Source organism: Tachypleus tridentatus, chromosome 1 (assembly GCF_004210375.1).
Source record: "Tachypleus tridentatus isolate NWPU-2018 chromosome 1, ASM421037v1, whole genome shotgun sequence".
Classification (NCBI taxonomy): domain Eukaryota; kingdom Metazoa; phylum Arthropoda; class Merostomata; order Xiphosura; family Limulidae; genus Tachypleus; species Tachypleus tridentatus.
The window spans coordinates 176,289,969-176,314,691 of record NC_134825.1 but is presented as its reverse complement, the minus strand read 5'-3'; the positions used below and the strand labels follow the sequence as shown (position 1 = coordinate 176,314,691).

The window sequence follows — 24,723 nt, the reverse complement described above, 5'->3', positions numbered from 1 at the left end:
ATGAAATAAAAACGTTTGACCAGCATTTTACTTTCAGCAGAAATGTACTGATATGCTAATTCCTGTTTTATGAGAGTTAATTTTTGTATTGCCCTTAAGTGACGATAAATCTGCCCACTCAGAATGATAAAAGCAAATTTTGTAACCCTTGGTGAAAAAGAGCTTAAAAAGACCATTATGTAGCTTTGTGCACAACCACAGTTAAAACCATTTGTGGATGTGGCTGTTGTATCCAAAACTGAAATTTGTCCTGAATTACTTTCATATTACTCTTTTCTTAGAAATGTGCTAAAAAAGTCGAACTTTTTCACTTTACCTTATAACAGCCTATTCTTACATATTAATGAAACAAATACTTCTTTTATTATATTTCTACATAAAATACATTATACAAATAAATGGTATGTATTTGTATTTATACCTGATATATATAGAGTGTCCATTAATTATTCACCCCATTATAAGTTATTATAGATTCTCTATTATATGAGCTACCTTAAAACGGTTTGCGGCAATTAGTAACACAGCTCCAGAAATATTTGTTTTATTTGGTAAACTACCACAGTTCAGTCAATAATTCTCTAAATTACCACTGAGCTCCATTGGTGGCATGCAGAACATCAAGGCAGAAGATGATTTCTTTCCAAACATCAAGAAGCATGTCTTGCGTGATGTAAACCAATCTCTTCAATCCGGGTGTCATAATTCTGAGATGTTATTGACCTTCTTTGCATACACTTTGTCCTTTATAAAGCCCCATAAAACAATTAGAGGAGTGATATCTGAGGAACGAGGTGGCCATGGAATAGGTCCACCTCACCCGATCCAATGAGAAGGGAACTTTTCATTGAGGAACCTGTGCACATCTAATTCCCAGTGTGGCCGTGCCCCACCCTGCTGAAAGAACACATGGAGCTGCATATCCTCAAGCTGAGGTGCAGTATATGCTTCAAGCATATATAGGTAATTTGGTTTCCCACAGCCACAGCACATACATCGTTTTCTCCTTCACTGTAGCCACTGTGCCCCTAGTGGATGTTCTGTGAAATAAAGAAAATATTTCTTGAATTGTTTAATTAATTGCTGCAAACTGTTTCAAGATAGCTCCTATAATAAAGAATTTATAAAGGTCTATAACGGGGTGTATAATTTATGGACATCCTGTATATCATTTCAATGACAGTATCATTAAATACAGTAGTACTTAATACTTGGAATTGTCTTGAAATATATGGAGTCTACAAAAATTGCTCATTTAAAAACACCTTTAAAATGTCTGAACATTGACTGAAGAAAATGAAAGTTCATTTTCCTCATAAAGTCACTTAATCACTTTATACATATGTATGGAATGAATTAAAATTTCAGTATTTGAATGAATTGAGGGACTTTTCCAGAGAGGTGTACTGAAAAAACAACAAATCTTATCATTCTTCGTTTTTCGAGAAGTTTTTCACAGAAGTCCTACATCTGTGTCCCAATTATTTATTTGTTGTACTAGAGGGATGCTGGTACAAGGCAATGATTTACTTTGGGCATATAATTAGATTTAAGGGGGGGGCTGGTAGAGATTCTGATAAGTAAATTTAAAACAATATATGCACACGGCACAAATGGTATTGGTAATAAAATGGAAACAAACAAATATGATTAAAAAAAGATGTTTAAAACTTATAAAGTTGTTTGTTACTAAGCACAAAGCTACACAAAGAGCTGTCTGTGTTCTACAGGTACTCCATATTATATTACCCATTGTTTAGCTAACACACTTATTTTATTTAGAAATCACAAAAGGTTTCTTCATTTATTAACCACAAGTTACAACAGTACTGTGTACACTTTTCCAGACTTGTTATTCCAGACAACTCAACATATTAAATGCTGATTTTCACCACAAGGCTACACTTCAGGTTACATACAAAGCACATCAGATGTGTAGAAATAAAGCCATAAATCAGCTCTTCCAAAAGAAATGTCAGTAGCAGATACATACAAAATATATTCATTCTGTGATTGTTTAACCTAATACTTGACAGACAATAACCAAAGTCAGTGACAGTGAACACACAGTTCAGATAACATTGTATGTATTGTGTGTGTGAAAAAAAGAAGTGATATCTATGACAAAAACATTATAAATGTGTGAAAAATTACAAGTTATGAAATGAGCTGAGTCATATAAAATGGTCTTATCTGACACAAATTACAGGTTAGAAGAAACTATTGTGTCTTCCTCATAATCTATTGTTAGTTTTAATATTAATAATAATATACAATACAGGTAACAATATTCAACTATAACACACAAGATAATACAATTAAACTAAATCAAATATACAATACAAAATAAATAATGTAAACACTTTAACATTGCACATATAAAATCATTTACAACATAATACACAAAATGCACTTACTAAATACACTAGGAAACTGTAAGCTGTAAAAAATACAAGCTTGTTTAACTATGGATAGAAGTACATGTACAAAAACTTGTCATGATTAACAAAATGAGACCTATAATGATACACATAAAGTAGGAGAAACCCTGGTCTGCTCACAGTGTAAAGTTACAAAATAATGATCACTTAACAAACACTAAAATTCAAAGTTAATAATAATAATGAACAAACACAATAAACAAAATTCTAACTACTAAAATGACCAGAGAAAATTAAATAAAATATAAAAAAGAACTTTCAGCAACAAATACACTTTTTGATTAATCAATATAACCACATGTGCAAAGTTTGAGTTTATACGTGAAACTAAATTAGAAAATAAAAAAGAAACTACCAAAAACAATTATCTTAATAAAAAGCTAAAATAGTTCACCACCTCTTCAAGGTAATTTTAATGTTTTTTTATTAAATGATGACCACATTAATAAAGTGTTTAACAATCCATGGTATGTACAAGCACAACTGGGGTTTTACCAGTCACTTGCCTTCCCTTTAATCACAAGTTCAAAATTAATAACAAATAGCTTTAGTAGCCTTCCAATAACAAATACTGGGCAAATAAATTTGGTGCCAATGTTTTGATTATTTAGATAACTTAAGTAATGAAAAACAGTAATAACTAGAAATATTAAGTTGTTTTATGACACTAACTGATACGATTGTTGCTCTGTTTCATATATTTGCAGTTTTCCTTCAACTGTGTACATTTTAAAATGAATACTACATACAAATTCTGGTATGGTGTGTCCTAACATTTGCTAGTTTACTGATTCTTAAATTTGCCACACACGTCAAATAACTTAGTGAGTGTGTGTATATATTTTCATATTTTTCAAATCACTATACAGCTCACCAGTATGTAACCTCTCATGTCTATTTCGATTATTCTTACAGCTATATTTTCTTTATCATAAACTATAGACTTGTATGATTGCTACACAATATGCATTCTCTTGTCTTTTTAACTGACAAGTGAAACAAAATTTTGTGCCATACATTACAAAACTACATGGTTTTTCTCTACTGTGAATCCTTACATGTTTTTGTAAGGAGGAATTTGTTACAATTTTCTTTCCACCCTCTAAACAAAACTATAATTTCTCTCCATTATTTACCTTCTCACGTGTCTTGAGATAAATTTTGTCCTAAGCATTTTTATTACACATTAAACAAGAGTATGGTTCCTCTTTGTGGTGAAGAATAAGAAACATATTTCTTCCAAATTCTTTACCACAGGCTACATATAGTTTTTCTCCATAATTGTCCTCTAATCAGTTTTAAGATGACTATATCTTCCATATGCTTTGCCACACACTATAAAATTGTAATTTTTTTTATCCAAGTGTGTAATTTTTTATGTTTTTTAAGTTTATTTTCCCTCTCATATGTTTTACTAAACAACCATGTGGTTCCTCTCTGGTGTGCATCTTCTTATGGCTGTTAAGATTACTTTTACTTCTAAATTTTTTATCACAAACTGTACAAGTGTATGGCTTCTCCCCAGTGTGTATTCTCTCATGAACTTTTAAATGACCATTGCTTCGATGTCCTTTATTACAAACTTTACAACTGTATGGTTTGTCTCCAGCGTGCGTTTTTGCATGTTTTTGTAGATAAGAATTTGTTGCAAAAGATTTTCCACACATTAAACAACTATATGGTTTTTGTCCAGTGTGTAGTTTCTCGTGCCTGTTAAGGTGACTTTTACTCCTAAAGCTTCTGTTACAAATTAAACAAGTGTATGGTTTCTCACCAGTATGTACCTTCTCATGTATTTTTAAATGACTAACTATTCGAAATCCTTTATTACACACCATGCAATTGTATGGTTTCTCTCCAGTGTGTATCCTCTCATGTGCTTGTAGACAAGAATTTGTTCCAAATTCTTTGTTGCACATCACACAACTGTACGGTTTCTCCCCAGTGTGTACTTTAAGATGTCTTTTTAAATTACTTTGTGTCACAAATTCTTTTCCACACACTTTGCATTTAAATGGTTTTTCTCCAGTGTGTATCCTTAAATGCATTTTAAAGTAATAATTTGTAAGAAATTGTTTACCACACACTCCACAATAACGTTGTTTCTTCCCAGTGTGTGGCTTCACATCTAAATTTAGATTATGGTTTGTTTTCAATTGTTTTTCACACACAATGTTACTGCATGATATACCTTCACCATGAGAATTTTTGTGTGTTCTTTTGTTATTTACCCTCAAGAGTGGTTTATTAAATACATTAAAACTACTTGGTTTTAGACATTTCTCACTTGTAGATCCTGAAAAGAGATATTTTTGTTTTACAATATGATATCCAGTTAACTGCTTTCCACAGTTGTCGTTCAAGTGCAACTTTGGATCTACAATCAAAAGACGAATTTACTCAAACTAATAATGATACACATATACTGATTCAATAACTGTATAAACAAATCTAATTATATTTTAATACACTTAACTCTAAAAACATTAAAACAACTTTAAAAATAAAACAGATCTAGATTGAATGGTAGAGTTATCATGTGATCACTCTAAAGAGAAAATTTTATTTCAAAATGTATCTGTTAATCAGATGAAGCTTGGACAACATACCATATCATTAAAACAAAGTGGCTATAACATTTATGCACACCTTCTGTGTAGGATGAAAACAATTGTTGATAGAACAGACAACAGGGATATTCAAAACTGAAATGTAAAGTTCTAAGAATGCACAGATGAAAATCGTGGTTGAGTAGATCATTTTATAACACATGCACATATTTAAAATGTTATTCAGTAAAAACCAAAACTGTATTACGAAGAATCTGTAGAGAAAGAATATTCTGTCTTATTGAATGGTTCATTAAATGTAGAGAGGAAGATGGCTCAGAAAAGTAAAAATATCATTAACAAATAATGTCATGTTACCTTTTCTCTTCATGCATTCTACTGAAGGTGTCAAGCAACCTGTGACTGGTATTTTGCGAGTTGAGTTCAAATACCACATAGCCATTTGTTTAAACAATAAAGTAACCTTGTCATTTTGCTGAACATAAAAACATTATTTTACAAAACACCATTACTTATCAGTTGGAATATGTAAAAGTGATGTCATCCTTAATTACATGCACACTTTCAAGATTGGTTCTTTGTTATAACGTCTACAACAAATTACACCACTACTGATTTACTTATAAGTCACAACATATATAATTTTTTACTAATTTAATTGCAATGCAACTAAAAGAGATCCATACACACTGTCCATCAATTTAAAAAACAACAACAATCAAATCACACTCTGAACTGTTTGCAGAATTTTTTGTGATAGATATAAAAATTCTTTGGACCAGATAACACAATAAGAAAACTATCATCTTTCAAGTTTTATTTTCAGTAATAATTAATTGAAAACTAAATAGAAAAAGAAGCTAAAGAGTAACAAATGAATAAAGAAATAAAAAGCAAGATGAATACTTTACTGTAAACACAGCAGGAAGTATTCTTCATGTAATTAAAAGGGTTTGTGTATCCATAGGAAAACATTCTCACTTTACCCTAATTTAATTTACTGTAAATACAGCAGGAAGTATTCTTCATGTAATTAAAAGGGTTTGTGTATCCATAGGAAAAACATTCTCACTTTACCCTAATTTAATTTACTGTAAACACAGCAGGAAGTATTCTTCATGTAATTAAAAGGGTTTGTGTATCCATAGGAAAAACATTCTCACTTTACCCTAATTTAATTTACTGTAAACACAGGAGGAAGTATTCTTCATGTAATTAAATGAGTTTGTGTATCCACAGGAAAAACATTCTCACTTTACCCTAATTTAATTTACTGTAAACACAGCAGGAAGTATTCTTCATGTAATTAAAAGGGTTTGTGTATCCATAGGAAAAACATTCTCACTTTACCCTAATTTAATTTACTGTAAACACAGGAGGAAGTATTCTTCATGTAATTAAATGAGTTTGTGTATCCATAGGAAAAACATTCTCACTTTACACTAATTTAATTTACTGTAAACACAGCAGGAAGTATTCTTCACATAATTAAAAGGGTTTGTGTATCCATAGGAAAAACATTCTCACTTTACCCTAATTTAATTTACTGTGAACACAGCAGGAAGTATTCTTCATGTAATTAAAAGTGTTTGTGTACCCATAGGAAAAACATTCTCACTTTAATTTAATTTACTGTAAACACAGCAGGAAGTATTCTTCATGTAATTAAAAGGGTTTGTGTATCCATAGGAAAAACATTCTCACTTTACCCTAATTTAATTTACTGTAAATACAGCAGGAAGTATTCTTCATGTAATTAAAAGGGTTTGTGTATCCATAGGAAAAACATTCTCACTTTACCCTAATTTAATTTACTGTAAACACAGCAGGAAGTATTCTTCATGTAATTAAAAGGGTTTGTGTATCCATAGGAAAAACATTCTCACTTTACTCTAATTTAATTTACTGTAAATACAGCAGGAAGTATTCTTCATGTAATTAAAAGGGTTTGTGTATCCATAGGAAAACATTCTCACTTTACCCTAATTTAATTTACTGTAAACACAGCAGGAAGTATTCTTCACATAATTAAAAGGGTTTGTATCCATAGGAAAACATTCTCACTTTACCTAATTTAATTTACTGTAAATACAGCAGGAAGTATTCTTCATGTAATTAAAAGGGTTTGTGTATCCATAGGAAAACATTCTCACTTTACCCTAATTTAATTTACTGTAAACACAGCAGGAAGTATTCTTCATGTAATTAAAAGGGTTTGTGTATCCATAGGAAAAACATTCTCACTTTACCCTAATTTAATTTACTGTAAACACAGCAGGAAGTATTCTTCATGTAATTAAAAGGGTTTGTGTATCCATAGGAAAACATTCTCACTTTACTCTAATTTAATTTACTGTAAATACAGCAGGAAGTATTCTTCATGTAATTAAAAGGGTTTGTGTATCCATAGGAAAACATTCTCACTTTACCCTAATTTAATTTACTGTAAACACAGGAGGAAGTATTCTTCATGTAATTAAATGAGTTTGTGTATCCATAGGAAAAACATTCTCACTTTACCCTAATTTAATTTACTGTAAACACAGCAGGAAGTATTCTTCATGTAATTAAAAGGGTTTGTGTATCCATAGGAAAAACATTCTCACTTTACTCTAATTTAATTTACTGTAAATACAGCAGGAAGTATTCTTCATGTAATTAAAAGGGTTTGTGTATCCATAGGAAAACATTCTCACTTTACCCTAATTTAATTTACTGTAAACACAGGAGGAAGTATTCTTCATGTAATTAAAAGGGTTTGTGTATCCATAGGAAAAACATTCTCACTTTAATTTAATTTACTGTAAACACAGCAGGAAGTTTTCTTCACGTAATTAAAAGGGTTTGTGTATCCACAGGAAAAACATTCTCACTTTACCCTAATTTAATTTACTGTAAATACAGCAGGAAGTATTCTTCATGTAATTAAAAGGGTTTGTGTATCCATAGGAAAACATTCTCACTTTACCCTAATTTAATTTACTGTAAACACAGGAGGAAGTATTCTTCATGTAATTAAAAGGGTTTGTGTATCCATAGGAAAAACATTCTCACTTTACTCTAATTTAATTTACTGTAAACACAGCAGGAAGTTTTCTTCACGTAATTAAAAGGGTTTGTGTATCCACAGGAAAAACATTCTCACTTTACCCTAATTTAATTTACTGTAAATACAGCAGGAAGTATTCTTCATGTAATTAAAAGGGTTTGTGTATCCATAGGAAAACATTCTCACTTTACCCTAATTTAATTTACTGTAAACACAGGAGGAAGTATTCTTCATGTAATTAAATGAGTTTGTGTATCCATAGGAAAAACATTCTCACTTTACCCTAATTTAATTTACTGTAAACACAGCAGGAAGTATTCTTCATGTAATTAAAAGGGTTTGTGTATCCATAGGAAAAACATTCTCACTTTACTCTAATTTAATTTACTGTAAATACAGCAGGAAGTATTCTTCATGTAATTAAAAGGGTTTGTGTATCCATAGGAAAACATTCTCACTTTACCCTAATTTAATTTACTGTAAACACAGGAGGAAGTATTCTTCATGTAATTAAAAGGGTTTGTGTATCCATAGGAAAAACATTCTCACTTTACTCTAATTTAATTTACTGTAAACACAGCAGGAAGTTTTCTTCACGTAATTAAAAGGGTTTGTGTATCCACAGGAAAAACATTCTCACTTTACCCTAATTTAATTTACTGTAAATACAGCAGGAAGTATTCTTCATGTAATTAAAAGGGTTTGTGTATCCATAGGAAAACATTCTCACTTTACCCTAATTTAATTTACTGTAAACACAGGAGGAAGTATTCTTCATGTAATTAAAAGGGTTTGTGTATCCGTAGGAAAAACATTCTCACTTTACTCTAATTTAATTTACTGTAAACACAGCAGGAAGTTTTCTTCACGTAATTAAAAGGGTTTGTGTATCCACAGGAAAAACATTCTCACTTTACTCTAATTTAATTTACTGTAAACACAGCAGGAAGTATTCTTCACATAATTAAAAGGGTTTGTGTACCCATTGGAAAAATATTCTCACTTTACCCTAATTTATTTTACTGTAAACACAGCAGGAAGTATTCTTCATGTAATTAAAAGGGTTTGTGTATCCATAGGAAAAACATACTCACTTTACCCTAATTTATATGCCAATGACGTTCATAAAATATGTGCAACAACTGGAATGGAATGAATTTTTTTTTAACAAAAGAAGCTGAAAAATTCAATGTTAACAAGGTAAATTTTATTACTATAAACAAAAATAAGTAATTTGGTGGTGGTGGGGGTTAATAAGTGCTGTAGCTATATTCAAATGAAGTTCTTCTAACCTAAGTTGCCATCTATATATGCAAAAACGGCTCGTTTGGGTTGAGAAAATATTTTACGTAGAAGAGCGAACAACGTTTCGACCTTCTTCGGTCATTGTCAGGTTCACAAAGAAAGAAAGAGGTAACTGACCGGAAGCTGACCAATGTTTGGAAGGGGTTGTGTAACTGAGTGTCGGAATGTAGAGGGCGGTATTAGATGTTTGAATATATAATTTTATTTATTTTATTATATTAATATAGGTATAAAGGCGTTCCTTTATATTGGTTTATTTTGGGTTTAAGTTGTTGTATAAGTAAGGCTTCTTTAATTTTGCATTTGTTTATGTTTGTTTCTTTATTTAGTATTTGAGTGTTTTCTATGGTTATGTTGTGTTTATTTGACTTGCAGTGTTCGAAAACGTGTGAAGGTGACTTTTTATGTTCTTTGAATCTGGTTTCCATTTTTCTACTTGTTTCTCCAATATAGAGTCGTGCAGTTATCACATTGTATTTTATAAATAATGTTGGTGTGGTGTTTGTCAGTGTAGTTTTTACATAGTATAGACTTCAGTTTTGTGCCGGGTTTTTGAATAAATTTGGTATTAACTGGAATGTCATATTTTGTTACGAATTTTTGCCAAATGTTGGTTATTTGTTTGCTGATGTCAGGAATATATGGTATACAGCAGTATATGGTTTCGTGATTTTTTGATTCGTGAGATATATTTACTTTTGTTGGTTGATTTTGCTTTCTGTCTAGGTGTGTGCGTATAATGTTTTCTACGGTTTGTGGAGGAAACTTAATGATGTTGATGAAGTATTGTTTTATTTTGTCTAATTCATCATTAATTTTATCTGGTGAGCATAGTTTTATGGCTGTGTTTGTTTGGTTTCTTAGTATGTTGAGTTTTTGTTTTGTTTCATGTGCTGAGTCCCAAGGAATGTATAGTCCAGTATGGGTGATTTTTCGGTGGATTTCTGTTTTGAATTGTGTGTCGGTTCTTGTAATTTTGAGGTTAAGAAATGATATGGGTTTTCTCAACATCACTGATTAAGTTGCCATCTACACGTGTAGGAAAATTACTCATTTAATATTCTCTGCTTTTTTGTAAGCCATCTTTTACTGCACATAGTATCAGTCAACAAATGACTACAAAAAAAATAAACTGATTCTGGAAATAAGTATTGTCGATTTTTTCTAACAACATACATTGGAAATTTTAATCAATATTTTACTAGAAACAGAGATACTATTACTAAATAATGAAAAATCATAATGTTGGTCAGAAAATTGAATCATGACAGAAAACTTAATAATTTGCTTCCTGCAGTCCTTTTTTTCCATACAAGTGCAAAAACATACCATTTTATTTAAAGCAGTTTAATAGACAACTAGATGGCAGTACATTCAAAGTTAAATTTCTCCAACACTCATGCCTTACAAAAGTTCTGTACTGGATCCTATTTGTAACTGTTGTGTTGATGGGTTGTTCATATTTACTGTAAAATCTACCTGAACTTTATTCTATGTAGCTTTTCTTTGTTTTTCCTACTTTCTATGGTATATGGGTTTCAGGATTATAACCCACAATGGCAGAGTTCTATACCGGGATGGAATTTTCTTATCGTGAATTGTTATAGTTAACTTTTTATTTAACATTTTTCACATGTTCTTTACGAGTATTGCCAATGAAATGAACTTAAATAATTTATTTTTATTTTTATTTCAGGGTTATTATCAAAATCTTTTCTCAATGCTTTTTTGATGTATGTATTCTTGATTGGATGGCATTTGTTTTGAATTAAATAATTTGGGTGCCTGTACTATTATGAAAGAGGTTTCTGAATGTCTACTATATTGTACTCAATGTTATTTTACAACTTTGGGTGTTACATTTGTTTTTGAGTTACTGAAAAGCTAAAATGACCAACTGCTATCATTCCTAGTTCTCAACTGTTGATTAAAGGAAAGGCAGTTGGCTGGTAACTACCACTGCACATACGGGCTACTTTAATTCTGAGTTAAGCTTAAATTATATTGCATTATGTTTCACACTTACAACTCAATAACTGTATTATTTAATGTTGAACAAGGTATAAAACCTGTTTTTACATTGAATTACACTGATTATCTTATGCATGTAATACCACACCTCTTCTGTTCCTAAATCTGTGTTCAAATAACATTTGTGACATGCACAAGGAATATAGTTGTAAGTATGCAATATTCAACATCCATTCTGGCATTAGCATCTTTCAAACATTTTCAATTATTTTGGTATATGTGCAGTTTTAGATAACAAGTAGCTGAGAAACTTATTAAGGTGCTTTCACTCCAGCTACCTGATGTTTAATGTCAATTACCTGTTGTTTGTGATAGACTAACGTAAGGCTGCTCAAAGTACATGAAGGTAAACAGTTGCTTTTCTCTTGACAGTGACATGTTATCTCAAAGTTATAACTTCTCTTATATTTCAACAGAAACAACTAATTGTGTTAGTAACACATCACTCTGATTAAGTTTAAAGTTACCAATTTCATTAAATAATGTGATGTGTAGTTAGTCTGGAAAACAACCTTCAGAAATAAACATTTGTACATCAAGTTTTCCAATAAAGGGTGAGCAGCTGACATGTAATATAAACATACACAAACTGTTTGTTTCTGAATATCAAATACTGTTCACACTGTGCTTTTGTATAATTATGAACAGTATCTTTTCCTTTCTCATAACCACAGTTACATAAACAATTCATAATTACTTTGAAATAAATATCTTCATTTAATCTCCAATTACCAGTCATTCTTGTTACTACAATAGAAATTAATTCAAACTGAAAATAGCAAAAACCTGGAAAGAACTTGTCCCAGCAACCTTACACCAACATAAATTTCACTCAAAGTTTTTCATAGGGAAACATCCACCATTTTATGTCACAAAAACCTTCACCAAAATGCTCCAATTCCTAAGACTACAACATTACTTTAACACAATGCTTTTATATAGTATCTAACCATTACCAATGGTCAAAAATTAAGTGTATATTTCTACTAAATTTTTGTTCTAATAACTTCATCAGTCCAATATATTTAGAAAGTAATTTAATGGTGCAACACTCAATCTGGCCAGGCAGATGACTCCAATCTAAGGAACAATGGCTGGTCAGAACAGTCCTGTATGGACACTGCTCCTATAGCAAGTAATTGCAACCTACTATAGGTACCATTTTGCAAAGAAAAAACCTATGGCATGCCAAACTTAAAATTTGTCAACAGTAGACGAGAGTGAAGAAAAAGGCTTGCAGTTAAATGCAAAGAAAACAGAGTGCATGGTTATCTCAAAACAATCAATTACACCCACATGCAGCATAACCGGCAAGGATGTGAGAATAAAACAAGTCAAAAGCTTCAAATATTTTGGATATACTATAACATCAAATGCAAAGAGTGACACAGAAATAATGAAAATAATTGCAATGTCCAAGGATACTTTCAATAAAATGAAGTCCATATTCACAAACAGGAACATAACAAATGTCACTAAAATTAACACCTTGAAATCATATGTATGGTCTGGACACTGAACAAAGATACAGAGAAGAGATTAGAAGCTGCTGAAATGTGGTTCCTCAGAAGGATGCTAAAAATATCATGGACTGAAAGAAAAACAAATGTGGAAGTCATGGAACTGGCAGGATACAAAAGGTCCCTCATGAAAACTATAAGAAAGAGACAAATGGAATTTCTAGGACACACCTGCTGGAAGAATGGGATAGAGAAACAGATGCTATGTGGAAAAATAGAAGGGAGGAAAAGCAGAGGGTGTCAAAGAACTAAATATATCAACAGCCTCAATAACTATGTCACCAAGAACTCAAGAGCAACATCAAGTTGATAAGGAGGATTGACAACAGAGAAGTCTGGCATGCCATGGTCGTCGATGTCTGCTGCAGATTTGACACATAAGAAAAGAATACTGTGCAGTATTCTCCACAAAAATGCCAAAACTGTTCAGTTAGACAAACAGAATAAGAACCACAAGACATATCAACACCAAATATTACAATACTCCTGACCTCTTCAACTGTTACCAGGTGTCTTAGCTGTACAATAATAGAAAGACTGTCACACAGTAACCTGAATTCAACTTACTTTGAACCACCATTTAATAAACTAGAAACTCATTTCCTTTCAGTTGCTATCCTCAAGTTCATCAAGCAGTTAATTGCAGTAATCTTGACTAGAAAGTTATTGTTGGCCAATCATCACAACAGGAACTGCCACTCCAACTTTTCCTTACCCAACTATATTATATACTGATAGCTTCATCAGATGAGTCGAGATCATACTACACAGTACAATTTTCATCAGTCAATCTGCTTTTTTCATCTCACTAGGTTTTTAAGGGGTTCATCAAAAACTGAAAGGCTCAAACTCTTAATTTAACTTATTTTTCTGTCAACAGACAAGTCATGGATTGATCGAGCCAGAACTGAGTTACATACCATTGCCAAACCCAGTTATTAGATTTGAAACTTTGGTCAATTACCATTCATCATTGCATTTTTTTTACACTTGGCTACTTTACCCATGTTTTCAGGTATAAAATTACAGACATCAACTTTAACATAATAACTGCCAATCCACATATTTATGGGAACACTGTCAATCATCTACACTTGGTGAAGACCATACATAAGATTTGATGAAAGCTGTACTGTACATTAGGAGATTTGAAGAATAACCCGTTGTTACGTACATCATTATAGTATACTATGGCTGCTCACCCTAATCAATGCAGTCAGTGTTCATACATATGTCTGAATCTAAATAACATATTTAGTCAAACTACCATATTTAGAATTTGATGGCGTGTGTACTTTTACAATATAAAATCATTTATTCTTGTAGATTTGTATTTGTTACTAATTTCTTTTCACACACTAAACAACTGTATGATTTCTTTCCAGTAGGCACCTTCTCATGTTCTTCTAGATTTGTATTTATTACTCATTTCTTTTCACACATTAAACAACTGAATGGTTTCTCTCCAGCGTGTATGTTCACATATTCTTGTAGGTTTGTATTTATTACTAATTTCTTTTCACACACAAAACAATTGAATGATTTATCTCCAGTGTGTATGTTCACATATTCTTGTAGATTTGTATTTGTTACTAATTGCTTTTCACACACTAAACAACTGAATGGTTTCTTTCCAGTGTGTTTATTCACACATTCTTGTAGATTTGTATTTATTACAAATTTCTTTTCACACAGTAAACAACTGTATGGTTTATCTTCAGTGTAAACCTTCTCGTCTCTGTTGACTTTTACTTCTTAGGTTTTTATCACGTTCTACACAATTGTGAGGTTTCTCCCCAGTGTGTATCCTTTGATGAATAATAAGATAACTATTCCTTTCCAGTAAGTTTAAGTTTGTTGAATTTATTATGTTTATCCCTAACATAATCTCTTAAAACTTTAATAAACCATACATTCTGTATGTATATTAGTTTTTCCCTAAATGTTCCTACATCTGTTCAAGATCCCTTCCCGACTCTTTAGTCCAATTTGCAAAAGTCAGATCATGTCTCATTCTGTCAAAGTTGACTTTCCTGAAATTTGTAATCATTATAAAATTATTTTATAATTCTAGTTGTTGTAAAATCCAAAACCTAATAGTGCAGTGGTTGCTTGTACTTCAATGCTCACCAACCACAACTCTGTCTGTAATACTTAAATCACATGCTATTATTAAATCTAATATAGCTTCAATTCTTGTAGGTTCTATCACCAGTTGGTGTATAAAAGTATCCTGAACAAGTTCCAAAAACCTACTCCCCTCAATGTTAGACTCAAAATTTTCCAACCAATACCACCGAAATTAAAATCTCCTAAAATAACAATACCTTTTCTTAGCTACTATTCTGATCACGTTATATGGTTTGTCATTAACTTACACATTCTGACCTGGTGGTCTATAACAAATTCTAATAACAAGACTTTTCCCTTTATAACTAACACTAACCAAAACGGACTCAACCTCAGTTCTGTTTTCCTTGACATGCTATAACGCAACAGGAAGGAATTCACTCCTCACATACAAAGTTACTTGTCTCCCTTTTTAAAATGCTGCATCTCTAGTATATAACCTGTAGCCTGGTACATCAAAAACTTTCTTTCATCAAAATTGTTCAAATCCAATCAAGTTTCAGCAATACCTATAATATCAGAATCCTCTGTTTCCACAACGGCTTTGAACTCACTAGTTCTATTTCTTGTACTCCTAGCAATACAACAGAAACAATAAATCATAGATTTTAAAATACATCAATGTTTCATGACTGTTGTACATGTTTTAATGTCAATTATATTTCCTATTTTACTAATATCATAGTCTTCACATCTGTCAAGCCCTTGTTTAAATCAGCCCTTACAGTTAATAATAACCTTGCTAACATGCTAGTCCCCTACCTTGTTTAAGTGTAAGACATCCATTTCAAAAAAGATTAACTTTCCCATTAAAAGTAACCAACAAATCCAACCAGACTATTTACTTATCTCTAAATATTGATCTAAGCCTAGCATTCAATCCTACATGACCTACACAGTATCTCATCCCCACAATTTATTCTTGGCAATATCCTGGACAAAATGAAACTATGACCTCTTTCCTTAAATTTGACCTCATCAGTGTATTATACTTATCAGTAAGTTCCTCAGATCCATTTTTTCCTTACACCATTAGCCCCAGCATGTACCACAACAACTACATTGCTACAAACACCCTTAACCATCTTTCTGGTTCTATTAATTACATCCTGTACCCTTGGATATTGTGTTTTATATATTTACTGCACATTCTACATGCCTAACTAGAGTCACCTACAACTATAACTTACTTCAAACTATCATCCCATCTGTTTCCCTTAACTGTTCCTCTTCACCATTAGCAAGTGCTTCAAACTGGATGCTTAACCTAAACTCATGCCCATCCTTGTCCCTAAATACATTATTTTCTAGGCTTTTAACCACATAATCTTTCATAGCTCCCTTGGAAAGAGAAGTAAAATCTTGGACAAAAGCAGAGAAATTTGGTTTGTTTCAGTTGAAAAGCTTTTTGTGATAAATGTAAAACAAAGTTCTGAATACTAAGTCACAAATGTATAATTTATAATTTTACTTTGTTATATTTAGTCAAAATTAAAATAAACAAAACTGAAGCTAGAGATCAAAATTAAATAAAACAAAAAGCAAACAGTGACATGAGTAGAGCAGAAAATATCCCTGTTATTATGCACTTAAAAGTACATCAGTGAAAACAAGTACTCATTTTACCCTCATTCGTTTGTCAAGCTACCAGAACTTAATATAAAAACACAACATTCATAAAACACTAGTAAGTAAATAGAGAAACAAATATGTTTAATTTGATTGGGACATTTTACTTTTACCATAAAACAGTAAAAGCTTAAATATTTTACTTTGAAGTGCACATATCATGACATTTTGCAATGTTATGTTGAAACTTTATATCATAGTACTTTTAATGATATGTTCTACTCTGGTGACTAACATATCTTGCAATACAAAATGCATACTTGAAAGCTACATGCATTACTTTTTGGACAGCCAAACATGTCAAACTTCATGAGGCTTATGAAACTTTGAAAGAAATTAAGTGACCTTCCTGGAATACAGTAGCTAGAGCTTAAAAGGCCATATATGTGAGATCTGCTTTACCAACATCAAGCAACATCTGGTCTTATTTGTCAGGTTCACAGTAAGATGAGTGTCCTCTATCTTTCACTTCAGGTACAGAAATCAGGAAGAAAGCATAACCTACATTCCAATAACCTGTCTCCACATGCAAACTCTTCCAACTCAACCAAAATCATACCCACCAGGAACCAGCATTTGTGGATGGTAGGAATGAAGAGAGCCCAGATGGGGTGCATCTCCCCTTCAAAACCAGGCATTAGGATATCCAGGAAGAGGATATCCAGGTATCCACATGCACAAATTTGTGTGTGTATTCCTATTTAACGTTACAGCCATTTTCTAATTTCAAATCAAACTAGATGGACTTCGATTCTTAAAAGGGAATCACATTATAAAAAGGTCTAATGTATAAATTAAAAATTGTAAATGACATAAAAAGATTAATGGCCTTTAAAAAAATATTAACAAGGTGGACAGTGTCACCATCACCAATAACACTATCTAACATCATGGACAAACCTTAGGACAGAATATGTTTAAAATGGTGATGTTTTTGAGAGTTATAACGACGACAAGAAAGTAAAATGTGGCTCATTGTGACCTGAGTGTTACACAGACTACACACTGGTGCATCAGTTCCAGATAAAATAAAATGATGAGTTAACCAACTGTGACAAATGCGTAGTCTAGTTAGAATAACTTCCTCTTTCCGATACTTATGGAAGCAAGACGGCCAAAGTTCAATATAGGGTTTTATTTAGAAAAGCTTGTTTTTGCGTTGCTCACTCCAAGTCGACTGCCAACTGGCACAGAGCCGAGTCTTGAATAGAGGAACTTAGTCCATGTATGGAACATGAACAGCAGATCTAAATGTAGCAGAGAGATGAGCATCTAAATAAGTTTCAATCCAATCCAACAGCCATACAAAGCTACTCTAAAAGGAGAGAGAGAAGACCTTTTAAAGGATCCACCCCACAAGGCTCCTCTGGACAAACCCACTGAAAATGACACATAAGGCCACAATGAAAAGTCTTCTCAAGAATCCCATGTCCCCAAAATAGAGAGAGCTTCTTACAAGATTAAAGAAGTAGGGGAGAAGAGGCTATAAACTAGAATCTCCTAAATGAAAAAGGGAGCAAACTAAGACTAGCTGAGGAGGGAACGTCAGCTAGTCATGCGAACATGAACTAGGTATTGCACGGGTGTAACTAAAAGACATTTCCATCTACACCAATCAACCAACCTGAGTCTCTACTCTTAGAAGAAAATGAGTAAGAAAGGCAGGTTCAGCTGTGATGCAGGAAGAAATCTACGCCATGTTGGAAATGATGGCCCCTGAAAAAAAAGATGACAGGCACGCACCCAGACTGAAAAAAAAAACTGAAGAATGTCAGGATGCAGGGGATGAGTTTATGATGAAGAATGCATCTGACACAATCTGGTGAGAAAAGCAAGCAGAGGACTACTTAAGATTCCATGGTGAAATGGGGGAGAACCAGTAAATGGTTTAGAGCCAACCAAATGATGACAGCCCACCAATCCCCAAACATCAAAGGAACAAACAGATAGGAATAAAAACCCCAAATATAGGGATCTCTCATATAATAGCAATCTTGTGAGTAAACCACTGTTGTACCATGTCTGATGTTGTATGAATGTTGGTAAATTATTGGAAAGCCACCATGGGCCACTTGCCTCATTCACTGCATGGAAACTAATCTTACACCTAAGAATTAGAAGTTAATATACATAACATTGCCTTATCTGAGGTTCAAGAGCCCAGATTCCTACAAGGTTCAACACCTCACCCATGGTCAAGGAAATTGCTAGTTGCCCCAAAAACAGCACCCAAAAGACTGATGGGTAACTTTATGCAGTTGGGAGACCAGAATCAACCAGTGGGAGGAAGAGAGACAAAAGCAATTTGGGAGAAAAGGGAGGCCCATTGAATTTGATATATGGCTGACGTAACCCAAGATCCAGAATATCTCTAAAATTCTTCTGGTGCAAAAAAAAAGTTCATGCACAAAAACTGAAGTAAGAGGGACAAATTCCCACAAAGAGACAAGCAAATGTAAATTGTGCAAGTCTAAGGATGAAAGATCAGTAAACTGGCTTACCAAAATATAGCCCTTTAAAGTATGTTGGAGTTAAGGTATATGTACTCCCAAACTGAACCAGACTCCAAAACTACTCTATGCTCTCATTGACCCCAGTAACTGGAGGATTCAAAAACAGTACATTCTAACCCCACAGCTCATAACTGAGAACAGCAAGAGCAGAATTAATGGATATGGGAGTGAATAAAAAACAAGCCATACCTGAAGAAATGACATATTCATTCAGGTATGGTTTGTTTATCATTTATTAAATGAGACTAGGACACCTTCCGAGAAATAACATATGACTGGGAAGCATAGACAGGAAGAGGAAATAGGTCAGATCCACATGAAGTACAGGTAAACCAATGCAAGGTACAAGAGGACAATCACTGAGGAAATAAGCAGCTCAGATCCACATCATGAAATACAGGTAAACCAATGCAAGGTATAAGAGGGAAATCACTGAGGAAATAAGCAGCTCAGATCCACATCATGAAGTGCAGGTAAACCAATGCAAGGTACAAGAGGACAATCACTGAGGAAATAAGCAGCTCAGATCCACATCATGAAATACAGGTAAACCAATGCAAGGTATAAGGGGGAAATCACTGAGGAAATAAGCAGCTCAGATCCACATCATGAAATACAGGTAAACCAATGCAAGGTATAAGGGGGAAATCACTAAATGCTGAGAAGTCTGCAAACCTTGAAAACACCTTTACTTCCTGAGCCAATAAAGCTTGCTGAAACACCTTTGAAGTGGCAGACAAATCAGCTGTGAAGAAGAGTGGAGTTGACTGGGAAAAAAAACTCTTAAAACAATTCACAAATTTGAAACCAAAAATTTAAACTATAAACTTTAACAATCAAGCAAAAATATTAGTTTGCCCACACAAGTGAAGACATTTTCTAATATTCTCAATCAAGAAGTGATTAGTGACTGCAAAATTAAAAGACGGGTGCTAATTATGATAGGGGTTGTGATGGACTCTTATGGTTGGAGGGTTGCTACATAATAATGTTTCAGGTCAGCACTTGTGAGGGTAAGTGGGAATACCAAAGCTATAAGCAAGTGAAAATTTGTGACAATAGAGTGTAGTGTAAGTTGAGAAAATACTTTATGAATGGAGTTAAGAGACTGTGTCAGAGTTAAATATTTTACAAATTGTTATTTTGAACTTTATCATTCAGCATTTCCATCTCACACTACTGGAATAAATACTATTATTACCTATGTAAAGCTAAGTATGTTAGAATGGATGAACAGTAAAACTACCTAGATATCAGTATTTCACTTACACCAACAAATGCTTTATTATAGACATGTGTGGTAGAAATCCATGAAATTAACATAATTTTTTTCATAATCACCTTTTGTTTTCTTCTACAAAAACTACAAATTACCAGAAGTATTTCACACAATACAGTAGTACAACTTTCCACTGCTATGTCTATCACATGAATACAGTTATTAACGTTTACACTCACCTGATAAACCTTCTAACTGACAGTTAACTTGTTGAAACTCCTCTTTTGGTTCACTTTTCAAACTCATAACATCATGTTGTGAACAATCAGTTTCATCATCACTCTCACTAAACTTGGAAATAATACCATCATTTGTTGAATCATCACTTTGTTCAGTTTTAACTGTGACATACGTGTTCTAGAACAAACAATATGATAAATAATAATTAATGTTGTAAATACAGAACATAAATATGTTATAACAGGTATTTCTGTTTTGCAACCATATCTGGTAAGTCATGTTAGTAAACAATATCTAGACTTCAAAACTGTTTTACATAACAAACATAAACTCCATAATAGTACACCTTGTGGTTATGACACCAATATTTCCTATTCCTACCTACTCTATGGTATTCTAAGGTGAAAGAGATTTCTCTGATCCATGTCAGCTCCATAACGTAACATCGACATTTCATCAACTTAGTACTTATCTGGTTAATTCACATCAAGTAAAGGATTATTATGAAATAACACAATACTGTATGTAGTAATTAATGAACACAAAAACAAAATAAACAGAACAAACTCTAGAAAGTCTCAATGATGGAGATAACCAGTTAAGGATTAGAAACATTTCTAACTGTGACCAACAGTGACAAAAAATTGCTTAACTAAGACATGTCTGATAACTAAAAGAAGAACAGTGACCAACTGAAACACTGAACATTTTGTGTCTCACTTTAAAAAATGAAAAAAAAACCACTTACAATCCATGAGATGAAGACCAATTTACACACAGTAGTAAACTGTAGGCTCAAGAAACAACATCCGAGCAGAAAAATAGAGCTGACAAACAAGGTAACTAAATTTCAGAAAGATGTTAAGACAATGCAAAATCAGAGAAGTAACACATGGATGTTTGTTAGACGTAACATTATACAACTGTTTATGATCGAGTCCAGAAAATCTGAATACAAAGAGTATAAGCTGAGTGTTGTACTTTCAGAACAAGGTTTAATTAATTATAAAATGTAAAATGATACAAAATGATCCAGAAAGAATTATATATTTTTAACACACATTTACAATACCACTAATGAATAAAATTAATACAATTTGATTTTAGTATTGTCCAGATTACCATGAACATTAAATTGCCAGAATCCTCAGAAATGCACACTAAATTAACTATTTTTAAAACAATATTCATCCACGTCAAATGATTCCATGATATAGTACAGAAAAACAAAGCCACAGTTATATCTTCTTGTTCACAGCTTAAGACATTTTTGAATGTTACTTATTCAAAAACACCAATTCTGGAAATAATGAACAACTACATTGTATTTAATATTACATAAATGTTCTCTAAACTATTTCTAGCTATTTATCATACTAGGATAATTATAAATTTTTTATATATAAATTACCTCAGTTTCTTCTGATACTTCACCACACTTTTCATTCTTTATTTTAAAATCAAAAACTTCTGGGGAAATAACTTCTCTTGTCACTAAAGGAATAGAATATTTGTATAACAGAATACTTAAACACGACTTCTGTGTTTCACTACATTATAACAAGTTCTTGCTATAAAATGTTTTCTTCATACTAGTTGAGTTACACCTTTTTAATCATTATTATAATAGACTGGTATTTAATTCTCACAAGACTAAATGAGAAATAATTATAAGTACTAATAGCATATTTTTCTTCCAAGTGTAGTTTTTCAATTTAGAATTTACAGTTGATCAATCTCTTAAAGAGAGATTTCAGAGAGTTACATTTACATGTTTAACTCGGATATATAACATTAAACAGTTGTGATTTATGGCATGTATAAAACTAATGTTTGGAGTTGCTCTGCCATTCTTTCTATTATCAAGTGGTCTGCAAATTACATTTGTAATTAAAGATTTTGTACCCTTGAAACTCCTAGCTGTAAACCACATACATTTGTTTTCTGGCGTTCATTTATCATGACTTCAGTTACAACTGGCTTGAGCTGATCCTTGAGCTAATCTATCCTTTCCTTAAAAATACTCTTCATTACTTAAATAAATTATACATGGAAATTTCAAAATAATTTATATTATCAATATCTTCTAAGAATAACCACATTTCTGCAAGTCTTGCATACAGACATTATTCAAATCAATAACTTTAACAAATATATACACACTAAATTTTAGTAATATATATTTACTTGTTTAAAATTATTTCTACTTCTCACCTATTAAGCATGCTTTAAAACAATTTCCAACAACATTTAAACATGTTTTATTATTACAATACTATTTTATATATTGTAACTCATTGTCAGAATTAACCATTGTAAAATATTACTAGCCTAACTGACATGTACGTTTTGTTTAGAATGGTTCTCTCTACAACAGACCATTTTCACATTTGCATGTTACTTATGTCATGATTTTAAATTCTTCAAAATCTTTTCTACATAAAGTGAAATATTCTATCCTATGATTTATTTTTAAACACAAATACAACTGTACTCGCACTCTTGCATTTAAAATACTCAAAAATTTACAGACAATCAAATCTGGCCTACTACTAAATTATGCTACTTATTTTAACATGTACTGTTTTACACTTACTGATGTGATACTGAAAGACATGATCCATCTATACATTTGTAAGAATTTATAGAACAAACAAGAACTATGTCCAATTATATCTTAGTACAAAAATAAAATATCAATTGGAAATGATTTTTCTTTAATTATTTCATTTTTTCCTTCACTGTGTTGGTTAAACACTTTCTACCAGTTCTTTAATTATGTATTTAATATATGTGTTTAACTTTTCACTTACTGAAATACGTTTTGGCTGTCTGTTCACCAGAAAGAATTCTTCATGTGATAAAATGACAGATGTTACAAAATGGTGATTTATTATACAGTAAAACAAATTGAATAAATAAAAAATATAAAAAATACGTGAAATGACAAGAGTTCTGAATTAGTGTTAATTATTTATTCAGTGTTACTAGTTCATAGTAATCTAAACTATAATAATAATAATAATAAACCAAAACTTTCACTTAATACTGGAAATATTTTGCACATATTTTTTCCACGTTACAAAGTTTCGCAAAGGATTTAAATTCTATATATATTGGAACTTACTACTAAGTGACGTTTTCCCCAGCTTCATTTTTTAAAAACTTGACATCCAACAAAGCATTCTCCTCATCAGAAATAGGTTCCGTTTTCACATTCAGGGTTTTCAAGATTTCCATGTTACTGTGTCTGACTTTATAACTTACCTGAAGATATCATCAAGAAACAAGAACTTTTATCTTCTTTAAAGATTCTTACACCAAACTTTCAGAATTGACGATATTTCAAAACTTCGCATTTCATTAGCATTAGTTAAGAAAGTCGATTCCATTGAGCTTCAATGTTCATTACGATATATACGAGTTCTACACATACATAATTAAAACTGTTAAGAAATTCAACAGATTATTTTAATATGTTTTCAGTCAAGTCGCTAACCGTAAAACGCAACCATTTTACTATACTTCAATTACATCTTGTGAAAAAATAAACATAAAGCATATGTGATGATTAAATTTGACGAAGTGTATTTTCCTGTCATCCTTCTCAAAAGTAACATTACTCTGTTTGGCAGCCCTGACGATATTATTTATCAGCCTGAAGACTCTTAAATTACATTGTTTTATTTTGCAAAGCAATATCAATACATTTAAAAAAAGTAATATAAACTCTTCATATTATGAAAAACCTCTGCTACTTCACGTGTACGTTTGTAAAAGCATTGTGGGTAATTTCTTCTACTTCTAGAAACAATTTTAAGAAAGAAAATTAAGAATAATTTTTCATCAGAAGTATAAATATCACTTACACATAATTAAAAATATAAACCTTATATTCTTACACACAAATTGGGCGTAACAAAAAAGTGACATATTGAGCAGTTGACAAAAAAAAAACGTTTTTTTTTTCATCCTATCGGAAAAGCGTATATCGTCAAGATCGTGAACGTGATTCGCTGAAGCTAATTAACGGCTATTATGACAAAAACTTTGTATATACAGCTATTTTGATAACT

General features: G+C 31.9%; 1 protein-coding gene across 10 annotated transcripts; it reads right to left on the bottom strand.

Moving 5' to 3' along the window:
• Positions 1 to 23: 23 nt before the first annotated feature.
• On the bottom strand, positions 24 to 24,665 carry LOC143230736 (uncharacterized). 10 transcript variants are annotated; one of them, XM_076464889.1, is made up of 5 exons: positions 23,775 to 24,478; positions 22,059 to 22,141; positions 20,647 to 20,824; positions 4,729 to 4,818; positions 24 to 1,040 (listed from the first exon to the last, which is right to left on the bottom strand). In XM_076464889.1, exons 1-5 carry the CDS (start codon positions 23,800 to 23,802, stop codon positions 1,009 to 1,011), a joined length of 411 nt encoding a protein of 136 aa, XP_076321004.1. In that variant the 5' UTR covers positions 23,803 to 24,478; the 3' UTR covers positions 24 to 1,008. The 10 variants fall into 10 exon arrangements, with proteins under 10 accessions (XP_076321004.1, XP_076321011.1, XP_076320951.1 ...); XM_076464836.1 differs by lacking the exon at positions 24 to 1,040 and adding an exon at positions 24,550 to 24,665 and having other exon boundaries at positions 1,779 to 4,818; positions 23,775 to 23,914; XM_076464828.1 differs by lacking the exon at positions 24 to 1,040 and adding an exon at positions 24,517 to 24,644 and having other exon boundaries at positions 1,779 to 4,818; positions 23,775 to 23,914.
• Positions 24,666 to 24,723: the final 58 nt, after the last annotated feature.